The 16369-nt window shown below is 49.5% G+C and overlaps 1 protein-coding gene across 5 annotated transcripts in view; it reads right to left on the bottom strand.

Moving 5' to 3' along the window:
• Positions 1-16369, bottom strand: part of Cmtr1 (cap methyltransferase 1) — an 80292-nt gene that overhangs the window by 54226 nt on the left and 9697 nt on the right. For 3 of the 5 annotated variants that reach the window (XM_075979745.1, XM_075979746.1, XM_075979750.1), the window contains exons 4-7: positions 14128-14190; positions 11317-11406; positions 9191-9298; positions 7451-7655 (exon numbers count right to left, since the gene is read on the bottom strand). In XM_075979745.1, the coding sequence (XP_075835860.1) occupies positions 7451-7655; positions 9191-9298; positions 11317-11406; positions 14128-14190 (466 nt within the window). Of the gene's footprint in view, positions 1-3424; positions 3838-5973; positions 6124-7450; positions 7656-9190; positions 9299-11316; positions 11407-14127; positions 14191-16369 lie in introns of those variants that run through there. The other 2 variants (XM_075979751.1, XM_075979749.1) reach the window with 2 other exon arrangements.

The following is a 16369-nucleotide window of genomic DNA, read 5'->3' as shown; positions in this document are numbered from 1 at the left end:
ACTCGTGGTTTAAGAATTCAGCAGCAAGGGGGCTGAAGAGATGACTCACTGGTTAAGAGTACTGGCTGCTCTTCCAGAGGACCTGGGTTCAATTCCCAGCACCCACATGGCAGTTCACAGTTGTCTGTAGTTCCAGTTCTAGGGGATCCAACATGCCCACACAAACATGCAGGCAGGCAAAACACCAATGCACATAAAACAAAAATAAATAAATAATTTTAAAAAAAAGGACTGCAGTAATTAAGCTGTGCGTGGTGACAGATGCCTTCAGTACCCAGCACTTGGGAGGCAGAGGCAGGTGAATCTATGTGAGTTCGAGGCCAGCCTGGTCTACAAAGCGAGTTTCACAACAGCCAGGGTTATTACACAGAGAAATCCTTCCTCGAAAAACCAAACAAACGAAAGAATTCAGTAACTATGGAGGAATGGCTTATTGCTTTTACAGAGGACCCAGGTTCAGTTTCCAGCATCCACACGGCAGTTAGCAACTGCCTGTAACTTGAATTCCAGGGGCTCTGACTCCCTCTTCTGGCCTTCTTAGACTCTTGTAAGCAGGTGGTACACATAAACTTACAAGGTCATGCCAGGTGATGGTGACACACATCTTTAATCCCAGCACTTGGGAGGTAGAGTCAGGCGGATCTCAGTGAGTTCGAGGCCAGCCTGGTCTACAGAGTGAGTTCCAGGACAACCAGACCGTCCCACAGAGAAACCCAGTCTCAAACACACACACACAGACACAAACAAAATTTTAAAAAAAAAACACAAAATTTACAAGGTCGTGTGCATACACATATATACAATTTAAAATAAGAATTCAGAAAGTATGATTGAATTACAGTAATTAGAAGACCACTATTGAACACAAGAAAAAAAAAAAAACAGGCCAATTTCAGGCATTCACAGTGTCCAGAGCAGCAGAGATACTGGCTGAACACTGGGCCTGAGGTTAAGGCTCTAGAGCAGCAGCAAGCAGGGGATGCTCGGTAGAGGCTACCTGAGCTCATCGTGGAGGGACGGCCTGTGGGCGCTGTCGACGGTCCAGCTCCAGCATCTAATGTCCTCCGAGCATCTATCAGAGCCCAGACTGTCACTACAGTCCAATTACAGCAACTAATGTCCACCGAGCATCTATCAGAGCCCAGACTGTCACTACAATCAGCAGGCTTTCCTGAACTCGAGAACCGACAGAAAGGGAGAGCTTCATTAGTTTTCACCCGCGAGGCCGTATCTCCGTCAGTGAGGCCACCCATTGGCAAAAGAAATAAAGATAAAATCTAGCCAAAGTCAGTTTTTATTCTCTGAGTGAAGCTTAAGTGTATTCAGAACAAGGCCTTGGCCTGCTGTTGTCCGAGGAGGCGTGCCATGCAGCTCAGGCCCCATGCCTCCTAATAAGACTGTAGCTCTAGACGAGAGATTCCCAGGTCCTCATCTTAGGTTCCTCGTAGGAGAGACCACGATAGAAGCTAGAGATCCCCTTGAAATCCCGGCATTCATCAGGGGCCATCTAAGCAGCCCTGGGGCGCCCCGCACTTGTGGCTTATCCTCGGGAGAGAGTGGACAGTCTAGTTGCAGATTAAGGCTATGAAAAGCGAACAAGCAGTTGAATTGGAGACAGCTGCCTGGTCTAAGCTCGCCTGTAGTTCTGGGGACTCCTGGGTCATGGTGCCTAGAGTTGTGACTGATGGTCACTCACAGAGGAGAAAAGTGTGAGGAGGGAGGCTCCAATGATGAGGGAATTTGAGGGTTCTCTTTCTTTAATAACTACAGTGGCTTCCAATCAGAAAAGCAGCCGAAAGACGTCCAGCTGTCCCGCCCACAAAGGGCAAAGACTCCTGCCTTGACCGTCTGTGTGCTGGCACAAGGCAAGCCTAAGGGTAGGGTGAGCATTTTCTAAGCTAACATAGCCAGACGGTAGAGGACACCTGCGGCTCGCTCCCTGCGGGTGGCTGCGTTGCCTGCACCCTGCTCGAGTTGTCTAACTAGAGGACTGAACAGCGGCTGACTCTACCAGGCCGTGCTAGTGCTACAGGGCACAAGAGCTGGCGTGTCTTCTGAGCCAGCAGGATGCAGGCGGTGTCTAGGATCAGCCATCTCCCCAGGGAAAGAACATTCAGAGGCTCAGAGGGAAAAAGCAGAAGTTCAGGTTAATCTTAGTGTCTTTTAAAGATAGAACATTTTGCTGAGTGTAGTGGTACACGCCTTCAATCCCAGCACTTGGGGGGTAGGGGGGTTCAGAGGCAGGTCCACTGGTGCTGTTCTCCTAAAAAGCTGTCCATACTTCCCAACTATCAACAGGGCATACAAAACTAAAGAGATGGATTGAGAACTCAGTCTGTAAAACAGGTGCCATGCAAGCATTAGGATCCAAGGCTGACTCCCAGAAATCATATTCAAATCCAGGTATGGTGGTCATACCTATAATCCTGGCACCAGGAGTACCTCATTGGCTAGCCAAGCCTGCTTGGCAAGCTCCAGGCTAAAAAAAGATCCTGTCTCAAAAAACAATGTGGAGGCCAGGTGCTGTGGTAAACACCTTTAATCCCAGTACCTGGGAGGCAGGGGCAGGGGGATCTCTAAGAGTTCACGGCCAGCATGGTCTACATAGTGAGTTCCAGGTTATGTAGAGACTTTGTCTCAAAACAAATTAAAAAAAACAAAAACCAAGGACAACTTAGGCTGACCTCTGGAATACACTCAACACATGTGCACTCTGTAAATTTGAAAAGAACGGTTCTCTGGGCAGAAGGGGATCAAGTCTCTACAACTCCAGGAACAGGGCTCTCCTTGCTCTCATCTCCGGTGGCACCGGCGACACATCACCTGGCACACTTCTGTGACCCCAGCATCAGGAGGCAGAGGTAGGAGACGACAAAGGGCCAGGTCTCCCTCGGCCACACACAGGTTCAGGCCAGCCTGGGCTACATGAAACTGCCTCAAGGGGTTTTTAAATGTGTGGGAAAAGATGGCAGGCAGAAACACAAAAAACCCACAGTTTTTGCTTTTTTGTTGTTTTGGTTTTTTTGGTTGTTGCTTTTTGTTTTTCGAGACAGGGTTTCTCTGTAGTTTTGGAGTCTGTCCTGGAACTAGCCCTTGTAGACCAGGCCTGCCTCTGCCTCCCCAGTGCTGGGATTAACGGCGTGTGCCACCACCACCGGCTTAGCCCCACAGCTCTTAAATGAGGGGTGCGTCCAGTTCTCCTGAATTAATGCTTGTTCGCCACACCCAGGGAGAGAGCCGGAAACCCCTCTGAACAGCAGCTGAGTGAAAGAAATCCCAAACAAGGAAAGCAGGGACGCCCTCTGAATGGAAACAGAGTATCAACAGCTCACCAGGTCCACTGCAGTCTATGATCTGCCAGTGTTTACCTGGGAGACTGTCTGGGAGCCGGAAGCAAAGGAAGACAAACACACTGAAGCCCAGCTGACAACTGGCGGGTTTTATAATTTATTTCTGAGAAATGATATCTTGTTTTCGCAAAGGTAAACCAGACTCAAGATGCAAGCCACGTTCAGGGCAGCCACCCATTACACCCAACTGTCCGAGATGATGTCAGCAGGGTGGCATGAGGTATCAAAACAAACATTAAAAAAAAAACAACAGAACTCAATTCCTTTAACATGTAGTGAGGCAGGCACTCAGTGCGGAGTCTAGACGGCACGGCGTGAGGAGGGCCAGCACAGCGGAAGGCCAGCAATAGAGGCTTCTTAACTCAGTCTCTGCAGCCCAGATGGGGTCCAGAGCAGCCTAAGGGAATCCTCTAGACCACTTCAAGATGCCAGCCCCCTACAGTCTCTCACATGTCCTTGGAGCATGACCTTCATGACAGACTCTTTGCTTTGGAGAGAAAGACAGAGCCATGAATTAGGAGCCTGTGTTTCGCCTCCCACATCCCCTTCCACCTTTGCTACCCTCGCTTTGTCTCCGCAACCACCAGAATAAAGGGAGAAAGTAAGCCAGGCTGGAAGCTTGGTCCTGGGGGGAGCTGCGCTGTGGGCTGATGGCCAGCAGCAAGAGGACTCCACTCGGGACAGCAAGCGAGTCTTCAGACTCCTCTCCAGCGCTAGACACACAAGATATATATCTAAATGTGAGGTGCACAGGCACTCGGGGTCAGCCCAGGACCTCTACCTGAACACAGCCTGGTTCACTCAAACACAACTAGCTGTGCACCTGGGTGTGACAGACAGTGCTTGGGAAAGCTGTTCTCAGCCTGGGTGTTACAGACTGCATGGTTTCTGGTGACAAGGCAAAGACAGCGCACTACAGAGTGACATCAACAGTTGGAGAGCACCTTTAAACCTCCCAGCAAGGCAGCTTCTGCAATCCATAGACTCAGTAACAAGTCAGTCCAATTAACCCCAGAGCTGGCCACCTCTCTCCAACAGTTCCTGTGATGCCACTGTCACTTCTCTGTATGGACGCACGCAGGGGAGCTCCACTGTGCTTGTGAGCCAGCCAACCTCAGGGCCCTTCCTCAGCTGTTCACCTGGTTCTCTGAGACAGTCTCTTATTATGCCCTGAGGCCTACCAAGGAAGCTCCCAGCCAGTCCCAAGAACACACCTGTCCCCACTACCAACACTGGGATTTTAGATGTCACCAGACCCAGCTTTTTATTTTTTTCAAGGCAAGGTTTCTCTGTATAGCTTTGGAGCCTGTCCTGGAACTAGCTCTTGTAGACCAGGCTGGCCTCGAACTCCCAGAGATCCGCCTGCCTCTGCCTCCTGAGTTCTGGGATTAAAGGCGTGCGCCACCCACCACTGCCCAGCAGACCCAGCTTTCTAAGTAGTTCAGGAATCAAACTCAGGTAGACCCCACGCTCGCAAGCACTTTACCAAACAGCCACCTCCCGCCTGTCTCACCACCTCAAACTGCACTCTGATCAATTCAGGCTGAAAAGGGAAACAGGAAACTCTTTTAATGACGAGGAAAAAAAACAAAAGAGAGAAGGAAAACAGGGCGAGCAGTGATGATAATATTGCTTCCAGTAATGACCACTCATTGCCATCCTGTGACAACCGTCTCTCCAGACCCAGAGCCTTGCCATCCTATGACAACCGTCTCTCCAGACGCAGAGCCTTGCTATCCTGTGACAACCGTCTCTCCAGACCCAGAGCCTTGCTATCCTGTGACAACCGTCTCTCCAGACCCAGAGCCTTGCTATCCTGTGACAACCGTCTCTCCAGACCCAGAGCCTTGCTATCCTGTGACAACCGTCTCTCCAGACCCAAAGCCTTGCCATCCTGTGACAACCGTCTCTCCAGACCCAAAGCCTTGCTATCCTGTGACAACCGTCTCTCCAGACCCAGATCCTAAATTTTTTAAAAAATCCCCAAGCACTAAGGATTAAACGAGCTTTTAAATGGCACCAATTATTCTAAGGGAGCCGGCGTTTTAATTTAGAGTTCTCTCTAAGCCCCACACGGCAGCCCAGCAGAGCTGCTGGTAGCTCCAGCACATCTTTCCCTAACTCAAGACGTGGATTCTTCGGTCTGTCTAGAGAAAACCCCAGAGCTGCACTTGCTGTGGACACTGCAGATAGTGGAACTGGCTGCCAGTAGCACTGTCCACGGTGTGTGCATCATGGAGCTGTTTCCTGTGCAGTTACTACAGCGGCCAGAGAGGCCCAGTCCAGTCCAGTCAGCCTCTGCAGAGAATGGGAAGAGCAACTGGGGTGTTCACTCTACACAAGCACCTCACAGTAGAAGAGAACTTGGGACTTGGGCCCTTCTAACATCAGCTGGGAGTGGCCTGATAAGAACGCGGGTGTGCACTGGGCAACTAAACTCTCATGGGTCCCCACCCTGACAGAGGACATACGCCAGCTCAAAGGTCCTGATCCTGGTCATCTGGCTCCAGGCCATTGCTCCTCTCAGACAGGGAAGCAAGGTGACACAAGCTTTTCGCCACCAGCAGACCCCGCAAGTCTTGCTGTTGTGGGCCATGTCTTCTGGTTGGAAAACGAGCATCCAGGAAGCCCTGAAGCTTGGCCCAAACATCACTTCCCTTACAGGATCCTCTACGCAGTTCTTTGTGTGAAGCCGCCAGCGCCCTCGCCTTTCCGTCCCTCCAGCAGACAGGAGATGGCTACAGCTCTCCACCCCAGCGCCCATGGAGCGCTCCTATGGAACAAGGGGAAATGAAAAGCAATGGGGTTCTGCCAGCGTCAAGGACAGAGGTAAAATGTGTGGGGACTCTACATTGGGCACCAAGTACTCAAGCAGGTATCAGGGCAGCAACAAAGAAACCCTTCCCTCCAAGCTTCAGAACATTCCTGGACAGCAACTGGCTAGGCCATGCTTCCTGCCCAACATCCACACTGCCTGCCCAGTCTCACACCACAGCCGCCTATGAATCAGCCACAGATTCCTGCCCCTACCTGAAATAGTTGATACCTACAGTAGGACTAGGAGAGAACTAAACTACAAGCAGAACACCCAATTCTTGTTAATAGTGTTTGCCCTTTTAGGCTGTCCAGCATCTCTGGACTTAGGAGTACAACCAAGTCACACGCACTATGGCCAGGTGGTGGTTATAGACAACAGCTCCTGGTTAATTTTCAATTCCCAGAAGGTAGTGACGGAATATGACAGGCATATTCACTCTGCAAAATGGATCTCTACTCAATAATCAATACACCCTACCCAGTAGCCTCCTTGTTGGTTCTGAGTCTTCTGCAGCACCACCACCAAGAGAAGTGGCTCTCTGCAGGCTTTAACATGAGCCCCAAGTTTGACAAGGCCACTTAAATCAGTGGTTCTTAACATGTGGGTCACGACCCCAAAAGACTATTAGAAAATACAGGTATTTACATTATGATTCATAACAGCAGCAAAATTGCAGTTACGAAGTAGCACTGAGAATAATTTTATCATTGGGGGTCACCACAACAGGAGGAACTGTATTACAGGGTCACAGCAACAAGAAGGCTGAGAACCAGTGATGTAAATGAACATCCCTTCCCCAATCCAAAGTCCTCTGACTAGGAGACAGAATAGAACATGGAGAACAGGGCCTTGCACACACCAGGAAAGGACGGCTGAGCCGCCCCCAGCCGTACGCCACGGCTCTTACAAGCAGGGCTTGTGTATGCTTCCTCAGGTACTCTCCGAGTCCTGAATCAGACTTACACACATCTTATTTACAACGTGTCAACTCAAGTGGCAGAACCAAGCTGTCTTCAGCAACAGCACCATCTGGTGTCCGCATGGCAAACCATCTGACGTTTTCCGTCACAGCTTTCTTTACTGCCCTCCAAGGACCAGGTAGACGCAGGACTCTGGGATGCTCAAACTCCAGCGGCATTCCTAACTGAGCCCTTCCCGCTGTGGTGCTCTGAACTCCCTTAACGCTTCCATTTCTATTCCCCAAGTTCTCCCCTAAAACACCGGATGCAGTTCACAAGTAACGAAGTCTCCTGTTGAGGAGCAGTTCTCAAAACTCACTCACCTTTCCGTTCCCTGAGGAGGAGACTTCGCCGCTCTTTCACTTCTGAGCCCAGATTATCCACCATCTTATTAATGCAATTGTCCAGAACCAGGGAGTGGGTTTGGGACTCAATGTCTTTTCGACAAATGGGACACTCTGCTTTCCGCTTCATCCATTCACTGATACAGAAGGAGCAGAAACTGTGGGCACAGTTCAGGGTGACAGCCTACAACGTGAAAGGGAACACACGAATGACACTTGCCACTCTTACTTTCTCACAGCTGGACCAGGAACAAATCTCCAAAAAGAAAGCCCACCAGTCCCACCTTACAAAGATGCTCTGGGGTGCCGGGTGGTGGTGGCGCAGGCCTTTAATCCCAGCACTTGGGAGGCAGAGGCAGGCGGATCTCTACGAGTTCAATGCCAGCCTGGTCTACAAAGCAAGTTCCAGGACAGCCAGGACTGTTACACAGAGAAACCCTGTCTCAAAAAACAAAAAGATGTTCACTCCCTACCCATTTCTACTCTGACCTGTTTTCTGCTAGCTTCCACAGTCCTGAGCAATGCTGAGAATTTCCACAGCAAGGAACCATCAGACTAGAAACTGCAGAAACCAATGGCCTGTAGTCAGACACTGATCCTCCTGAGACATTCCTCAGAAGGCTAACACACGCAACCTCCTGGAGCTTGCCTCAAACAGGAATCCCTCTGGACACGTACTTTCCTTTCCAAAGTCTAAAAGCCTGCTGTTTGACATCATCGCCTTAACACTTTTAGGATAAAATGAACTGGTTACAAATGCTAGAAACTGGGACTGGAGAGGTGGCTCAGAAGTCAATAGCACTGGATGCTCTCCTTGAGGTCCTGAGTTCACTTCCCAGCACCCACACAGCAGCTCACAACTGCCTGTAACTCCAGTTCCAGAGGCTCTGACACCCTCATATCGACATACATGCAGGCAAAAACACCAATGCATATAAAATAATAATAAAGATTAAACTTTTATTTTTTGGTTTTTCAAGACAGAGTTTCTCTGTGTAACAGCTCTAGCTGTTCTGGAACTTGCTTTGTAGACCAGGCTGGGGCCTCGAACTCACTGAGATCCGCCTGCCTCTACCTCTAATGATTAAAGCGTGCACCACACCACCTAGCCTAATAAAGATCAAATTTAAAAAGTAGTTTAAAAAACCCAAATGCTAGAAATGAATGAAAACTAAGAGCTGGTGACAAAGCAGCAAGTGGCAACTTGGAGGGGGAGGGTTCCACTTTCAAAAGGACCCTCAAAACCCTGAAACATGCTCACTCTGGCCCCTGAATACCCATAGCAACCACACATAATGACATCCACTTCCTCATCAAAAAGGCACGCTACAAGCCCACACAGCACTGCGCCCGTCCAGAGTTAAGAAAGGACAGCATCAGTGGGCAGTTTTACTCCAATACAGGCTTGCATTGCAATTAAAATGGTGATCCAAGAGGAACAAAAGCATGGTGAAGACTGCATGATGTAATGACAAGTGGCTACCTTCAGACATCACCGGGAAATCAAACAGCTCCAGGTTTCTGAACCAAGTTCTCTCTGAGAGGTCCCCCCCCACCCCCCGCCCCAGCAGAAGCAGCCTGGGGCGGGCGGGGCAGGGACGGAGGAGGAGGGGCAGCAGAAGCAGCCCGGAAGGCCAGTGCACCCCGCACGGGGTGGGCTGGGCGGGGCGGGGCGGGGGGGGGGGGGGGGCACGGAGGAAGAACACTGCTCACACTCACCTCGATGAAGTACTCGGAGCAGATGATGCACTGGAGCTCATTCTCCAGCACGTCATTCACGTGGCTCAGAACCTCCTCCTTCTGGGCTTGCACCTTCTCCTTTTCTTCCTGCAAAGACACAACGCTACCCAGTCACCTAGGGAAACCAGAATGCAGGACAGGACAGGAGCAAGGTTAGTCTAGCAGAGCAGGATCCAATGGGACTGCCTGGGGGGGAGGGGGGGGACGGGCGAGCAGGCAAAAATGATACTGGGTCACCAAGAGCTGTCTATTACAACAGAATGCTAGCTCCGCCTTCCTCTCCCCAGTCCCGTTGAAAACTAGCCTGCAGCATGACGACATCAGGAAGGGGGAAGCCCTTAGGTGGCTAGGGGGACTGGAGGACAGGACAGTGGCCTTGGACAAAGCCTACAGGAGCTGGCCCTGTTCCTGTCCCATGTGAAGACATTGCAAGCCGGTACCATCTGTGAACCAACTCCGGCCAGCACCTCCTTACTAGGATCGGAACCTGAGTCCTCCAGAAAGCAACAAGTGTCCTTAACCACTGAGCACCTCGTCAGCCAGCTCGGAGGACTTTTAAGCCCCGGGTTTTAAAATATGTGGTAAAGCAAAGTGACAGCAAGTGGGATTGGAAACGGGAGGATCAAGAGATTGCGCGGAGGTGGGGCTGGAGAGAGGGCTCAATGGTGAACAGCACTGGCGGCTCTTCCAGAGGACCCGGGTTCGATTCTTAGTACCCACAAGTAAGTTTACAACTGTCTATAACTCCAGTTCCAGGTAATCAAGCACCCTCTTCTGGCCTCTTCAGGTGCACACACATGTGATGCAAAGACATGCAGGCAAATTACTTGTATATATAAAATAATAAAAAAAATAGTTTAAAATAAGTTCAAGGTCATTTTTGGCTACACAGTAAGTTTTAGTTTGAGGACAGCCTGCACTATGAGGCCAGCCTCCAAAAATAAATAAACAGGCGTGAGAGGCAAGTGGGGTGGTGCGCGACAACAATCCTGCTAGGTAGATTACTGGCCAGCCTGGGATACACAGGAAAGTCCTGTCTCAGAAAACACACTCAATGGACTTAAAGAGGCTGCAGCCCAGGACAGAGCCGCCCAGAAAGCCTAGCACCTGGTCCATCCCTAGCACCCACCGCCACCACCAAAAAAAAGGTTCTGATCTGAACAAAAGACAGGGACACCAAATCTGTTAGGTAGAGAGTCTCTTCCTTCTTTTCCTCAGCTTCGGTTCTGAACCTGGAGTAGGGGAGGATACAGTTTGCCTCATATGCTCATTTCTGACTAGAAACTAATGTGTGGACTGGCCGCCCACAGGTCTGCTCAGCTTGGCCTTTATGTCATTTAAAAACACACACAAAATCTGAATTTGTACAGAGATTGAAACATCAAATGACTACTCATAAATACGTATTTTAGGATTACACAAGCTTAAAAAAACTTGACAATATTTGAAAATTGGGTATTTCATCACTTAAACATCTGGATTTCTGCTTACTATGCAGAAGTGAGCTCTGACAAGCCCGGGCTTGGGTTTCTCGCTGTGACTGACTGGGTGGAAAAGCACTGTTTTCTGGGAGGGGTCCGGAAGCAGCATGGCCTCACAGCTCCTCCAGTTCTCACCCTCAGGCCTCTTCACTAACTCTTATTATGGTCTGGCCCTGGTAGGCATTTGCTTGTAATTTATAATTTAAAAGTTCTGCTGGGCAGTGGTGGTGCATGCCTTTAATCCTCGCGTTTAGGAGGCAGAGGCAGGAGGATCTGAGTTCAAAGCCAGCCTGGTCTACAGAGCGAGTTTTGGGACAACCAGAGCGTCATGAAGGCAACAGTCTTAAAAAAAAAAAAAAAAAAAAAAAAAAAAAACAAAGAGTTCGATGGATTTGATGGGGGAAGACACATCCTGAAAGGGAGCCCCACAGAGGGCAGGATACAGGGTGCAGGCCTCCTCCCGGCACGTGGCTTCTGAACATGGAAGGAAGCAGGTGCTGCAGTATGGACTGAGAACTTCACAGGTCCTCTCCCCAGGTAAGGAATTTATTCTCCACGGCAACTGTGCCCTCAGGATGCCCAGCTGCATGTGCCAATGCTAAGCTGCCCTCCTCTGTCCAGTACCTTGGTCTGCTCCAATTCTTTGTTCTTGGCTTGAATGATCTTCTCAAAGTCCTTCTTGCTGCGGTTTAGCTCTTCCATTAGAGCCCGATGCTGCAGAAACAGCAGGCAAGCCGTCAGGACGAGCGGGGTAACACCCTCTTGTTAGCCACACACCTGTGCATCCTCCCTCTGTCAGTGACTTTGCTTTGGGGACCAGTGATGACAACTTCAAAAACAGCTTGCTTTCCTTCAGGACAGATGAATCAGGATGGGGCGGAGAGGACAGCTAGTCCTCTGGAACTAACCTGGCTAAGGTCTGGCATGCCCAGTGCCAACAGCTGACACCTGTGACTAACTCCTTATACCAAATATCAGCAGGTTCTGCAGCTATGAATGTAATTTACGGGTTGGGATGTGACCCAGTCATAGAGCACATACTCGTGTGCGTGAAGGCCGAGGCTTGACACCGAGCGAGCAAGGGAGAGGACACAGGAAGATACGAGGAAGGAAGGAGAGGGGAGAAGAGAAAGCTAAGTCCCTTCATGCATAAGTACAGCACAGACTTAAGACTCTCACCTTGAATACTCTTTAAAAGGAGGTAGAATAGAGGTGTCTCTCTGCAGATAATTTCAAGAAACAATCTCAGGGCTGAAGAGGCAGCTAGCATTTACTTAAAAGCAGCATGCTGCTAAATATGTGGGCCCAAGTTTGGTCCCCAGCCCCCATGTCGGGCAGCTCACAATCTCCCGTAGCTCTAGCTTCAGGGGAATAGATGCCCATGGTCTCCAAGGGCACTGAACTCACATGCCATACCTCCACATACAAATGCATATAAAAAAATCAAAACAAGTCTTTTTTAAGAAGTTGAAGAAAGAAACAAACGTGTCAGTGTGTGGTTCCCTAAAAGCCATGGTCTTCATCTTAGCCACTAATACGTCTATGTTCCAGAACTGTCTCATCTATAAAATGGGAAAACAAGTGACCCTACCGCCAGAGTTGGCAAGAAAATAACAAACCTGAAAAACATTCGGAAAAGGGTTTAAAGCCTGTGAGTCTGGAAAAGAGAGCACCTTCACAGGATAGAACACGCCAGCTGAGCGTAGCATGGCCCTCAAGCACCTGTCAGACTGGCCATGACACACGTGTTCTCCAGTGTTAGAGCAGGAGGTGCTGGGGCCACAGGGAGCTCTGTGACTGACACAGACCTTCTGCGGAGCAAAACCTGACTCTAGCTGGTTTCAGACCTCTAAGCGCTAGTTTAAAACCTCTCCAGGGGGCCGGGGAGACGGCTCAGTGCAAGCCTGAAGACCTGAAGACGAGTGTGATTCCTGGAACTCACAAGGAGGAGGAACCAACTCCCGAAAGCCGTCCTTCACACACACTGGCACGAGTGTACACAGACACATTTTTTAAAATGTGCTGATTTATTTCTAAAGATCTGTTTTTAATTTTATTTAGTGTGTTTGTATGAGTTTAAGTCACATATGTAGGGTACCGTAGGAGGCCAAAAGAGACCTCCAGTCTCTGGAGCTAGAGTTACAAGGGGTTGAGAGATTTCTAATGTGCGTGCTGGTGACCAAACTCAGGTCACGTTTCCAGCGCCACAGGTGAGTGCTTAAACCCTCACACACTAAGCAAAAAACACAAATACTCAAGTGGGAACGATGCCTGCCCCTTCACCCTATACAATAGATAAGCTCAAAAAATAAAATTCCAAAGATATAATTTTTGCCTAACTATTTCCAAAGCTATTTGTGCCCCTCCCTACAAGGAAACCAAGGCAGCCTCTTCTCACTGACTGCTAGCAGCACAAGGCTGAGGCACAGGTCCGCAAGAGCAGATAAGATGACCCCTGAGCAAGTTCGTATGCAAAGCTGCTGCTGTGCCCGAGGAGGGCGAACCAACTTATTAACCTTTTAACTAAACTTGTACCAAACTACTGACCATAATCAACGCTCAAAGACAAAGCAAGGGTTTTAGTTGTTTGTTTTTGAAATAGAGTCTTGCTATGTAGACCAGGCTGGCCTTGAACTCGCAGAGATTTACCTGCCTCTGCATCCCAAGTGCTGGGATTAGTGTGTACCACTATGTCCAGCTGAAGCAAGCTTTAAAGACATACAAGAGCACATAAGAAGCCGGGCGGTGGTGGCGCACGCCTTTAATCCCAGCACTTGGGAGGCAGAGGCAGGCGGATCTCTGTGAGTTCGAGACCAGCCTGGTCTACAAGAGCTAGTTCCAGGACAGGCTCCAAAGCCACAGAAAAACCCTGTCTCGAAAAACCAAAAAAAAAAAAAAAAGCACATAAGAGGCAATCACAGGGTCCAACGACATAAGTTAGAAGCAGTCTTAGGCGACCTGATGCTGTAAGTGTGCCTATTTTGTTAAGAGGATGTTTTTACGTCTGACTGTATATCCTCAAACTGACCTAAAATGACTGCAACATTCTTGAATAGTTTCTGGATGCCGCAGTGCAGGGATGGTGAGGTACAAAGGCCCGCAGAGGCCCTAAGGCCCAAGCCTTAGCTAATGTCTTCCACCTCGGTTGCCCTCACTATTCCAGAGAGCTTCCAAATTTCTACAGGCTGTTGGTTCCATCGTCACCAGGGCAGCTTCTGCTAGACGAAGACCTACGTTTCCATGCTGAGATCTGGTGTGTATCTGAGGCTGCAAATCTCCAGCCTGATGGTGTGAGCATCTGCCACCTGCTCTGTTTGCAGACTGGAGACCACAGAGCAGTGAGCTAAGAGGCAGAGGCAGCTAGTGGCCATGTGATGCCTGGCTGTTCCCCACTCACCAACCACCACAGCCTCTGGAAGCGGGAGAGTAGGTTACCTCCTGCAGAGCCTGGACCAGCTGCTGCTTCAGGTGCTCTTCTCCTGGCTCCTTCTCCAAACCCTGAAAAGACAAACAAAATGGAAGGTCTCACTGCAGTCAAGCAGGAAAGGGAACAAAATCCCGCAACAAGCAGGTGTGACGAGGAACAGCACGGGGCAGGGAGCAGGCGGAAAACCCCCATTTTATGGCAAGTTGTTGTCAGCAAAGGATTTGAACAGTCTTACTTGCTCAACCATTGCATACTTCGGACTGTCAGTGGCAAGCCACCAGCTGAGTGGCTCTGCAAACAACAGGGTGACAGACTGAGCTTCTTCTATTATCTAATGCCATGATACCCAAATGGCTGAAACTGAGAAATGAGCCACAAATACAACCCCCACCCAGGTCAGCACCCACAGCATTTCCACGATTTGTCCCTCCACAGTGACCACCCTCTACAAGCCACTTTCTGCCCTTGCCTGAGCCTCTGTCGCCTTTCCTATGCCAGCCATTCAAACTGCCCCCTCATCTGTGGCGGTTTCTCCCGCAGTCTCTGAGAGCTTGCTGCCTTAGGAATTACCTATAGGGTGGGCATTTTGAATCATTCATGACGTAATGCATCACCCTGAAAATTATTTTTCCAAAATGTTTACGGGCAGCATATCTCGTCAAAACAAGAACTCAGTGATTACAAACAACATTTGCCATTTTAATGCCACGCAGAATCCCAAAGACAGTGTCAGGCAATGAGGTGCTCCAAACACCGAGCACGGAGCAGGGGCAACAGCTTCTGGAGCGGGGGCAGGCCAGACTACACCAAGGGCAGAGGGAGACGCGGCTAACCCAAAGAACTAGATGTGCTTCTCGAAGTCATGCTAACATGACCTCAAAAAATTGCTAACCTAGCCTCTTCTGTCTTTAACCTTCTGCCCCAGAGAAAAGACTTTTAGCTGCACCTTTGGGGCACAGCACGGCCACGAATGCTAGTCCCAGGCGCAATGGCTTCTGAAGGCGCTATCCCCTAGAGAACTCCACTCAGCGAAGGTGCGACATGCTGAGCTTCAGACTCCCACCCTCTGGAACTGACAGCTGTCTGGGCTGGACAGGGAAAGAAGGTATGCCCACCCACCACGCATGTCCTGAAGGCACCCGCATAATCCGCAGCTTTTGCTAATCCTACCAGCTCAAGGAGAGCAGAGATCAGAAAGAAAGCTATAAATTCTTCAGAAACGAGCCAACACTACTACAGGCTGTTCCTTGCCCTGTGAGGCTCAAGCAAGATAAAAACACCTTTCACTGCAGCTGTGACGGCCCTTCTTGGTTCCAAGCCAACCACAGGGAATTCTTGACATTCACCATCACCTGGACAGCGGGGGTGGGAACAACAAGGGCCCTGCCATATGGGAACTGACATTTTAAGCAGGAACAGGATCAGCTCCAGCCAGCTTTTTGCGCAAGCCTGTCATCTAAGTAAACCGTTTGGAGATGAGACCCCCGTACCACTCAGACACTTTTATCTTCTAGTAAAGGATGGTGGCTTATCATCCAGCCAGTTGTGTGCCTGTCCATGGAGAAACAAAACCGCCCACCCACGGTGGCTAGAGCTGACCTCACAGCCAACAAGCTGTCACATACAGGACAGTACAGGAGCTGATCTGCACTTGCTCTGGGCTCCGACTTGGTTTTGTCTACACAGAGAGCAAAGAAAGGAGTCCTAGGGAAATCACAGTTCTGTGGTGCCCTCATCTCTACCCAGCTTCTCTCTAAATTTATTTTGGACCTGAAACCCCTCAGTTTTCGATCAGAAATCAGTTATATCCCAGCTGTTTTTTGTGTTACCTTGCTCATCTTGGTACCCTAACTGGCTCCTGATCTCATCAGTGTGCTGAAATCTTAATCTTTCCAAAACTTTTTTTAAAAAGATTTATTTATTTATTATGTATACAACATTCTGCCTCCATATATGCCCACACGCCAGAAGAGGGCACCAGACCTCATTACAGATGATTGTGAGCCACCATGTGGTTGCTGGGAATTGAACTCAGGTGGAAGAGCAGCCAGTGCTCTTAACCACTGAGCCATCTCTCCAGCCCCCTTTCCAAAACTTCATCTTGGTTTTCTGCTCCCATTCTGTCTCCAAGGCTTAGCATCTGATGTCTGCTTCAAAGACAACTCTAGCCAGAAGTTCACAAAATGCCTGCCCAGCTGAAGGTACCTCTGCCTGCTATAGTGGTATATTATTTGTATTTTAATAAATAAG

Source organism: Microtus pennsylvanicus, chromosome 7 (genome assembly GCF_037038515.1).
Source record: "Microtus pennsylvanicus isolate mMicPen1 chromosome 7, mMicPen1.hap1, whole genome shotgun sequence".
In the NCBI taxonomy this organism is placed as follows: Eukaryota; Metazoa; Chordata; class Mammalia; order Rodentia; family Cricetidae; genus Microtus; species Microtus pennsylvanicus.
The sequence above is the reverse complement of the archived record's forward strand: the minus strand, read 5'-3'. Positions and strand labels throughout refer to the sequence as shown.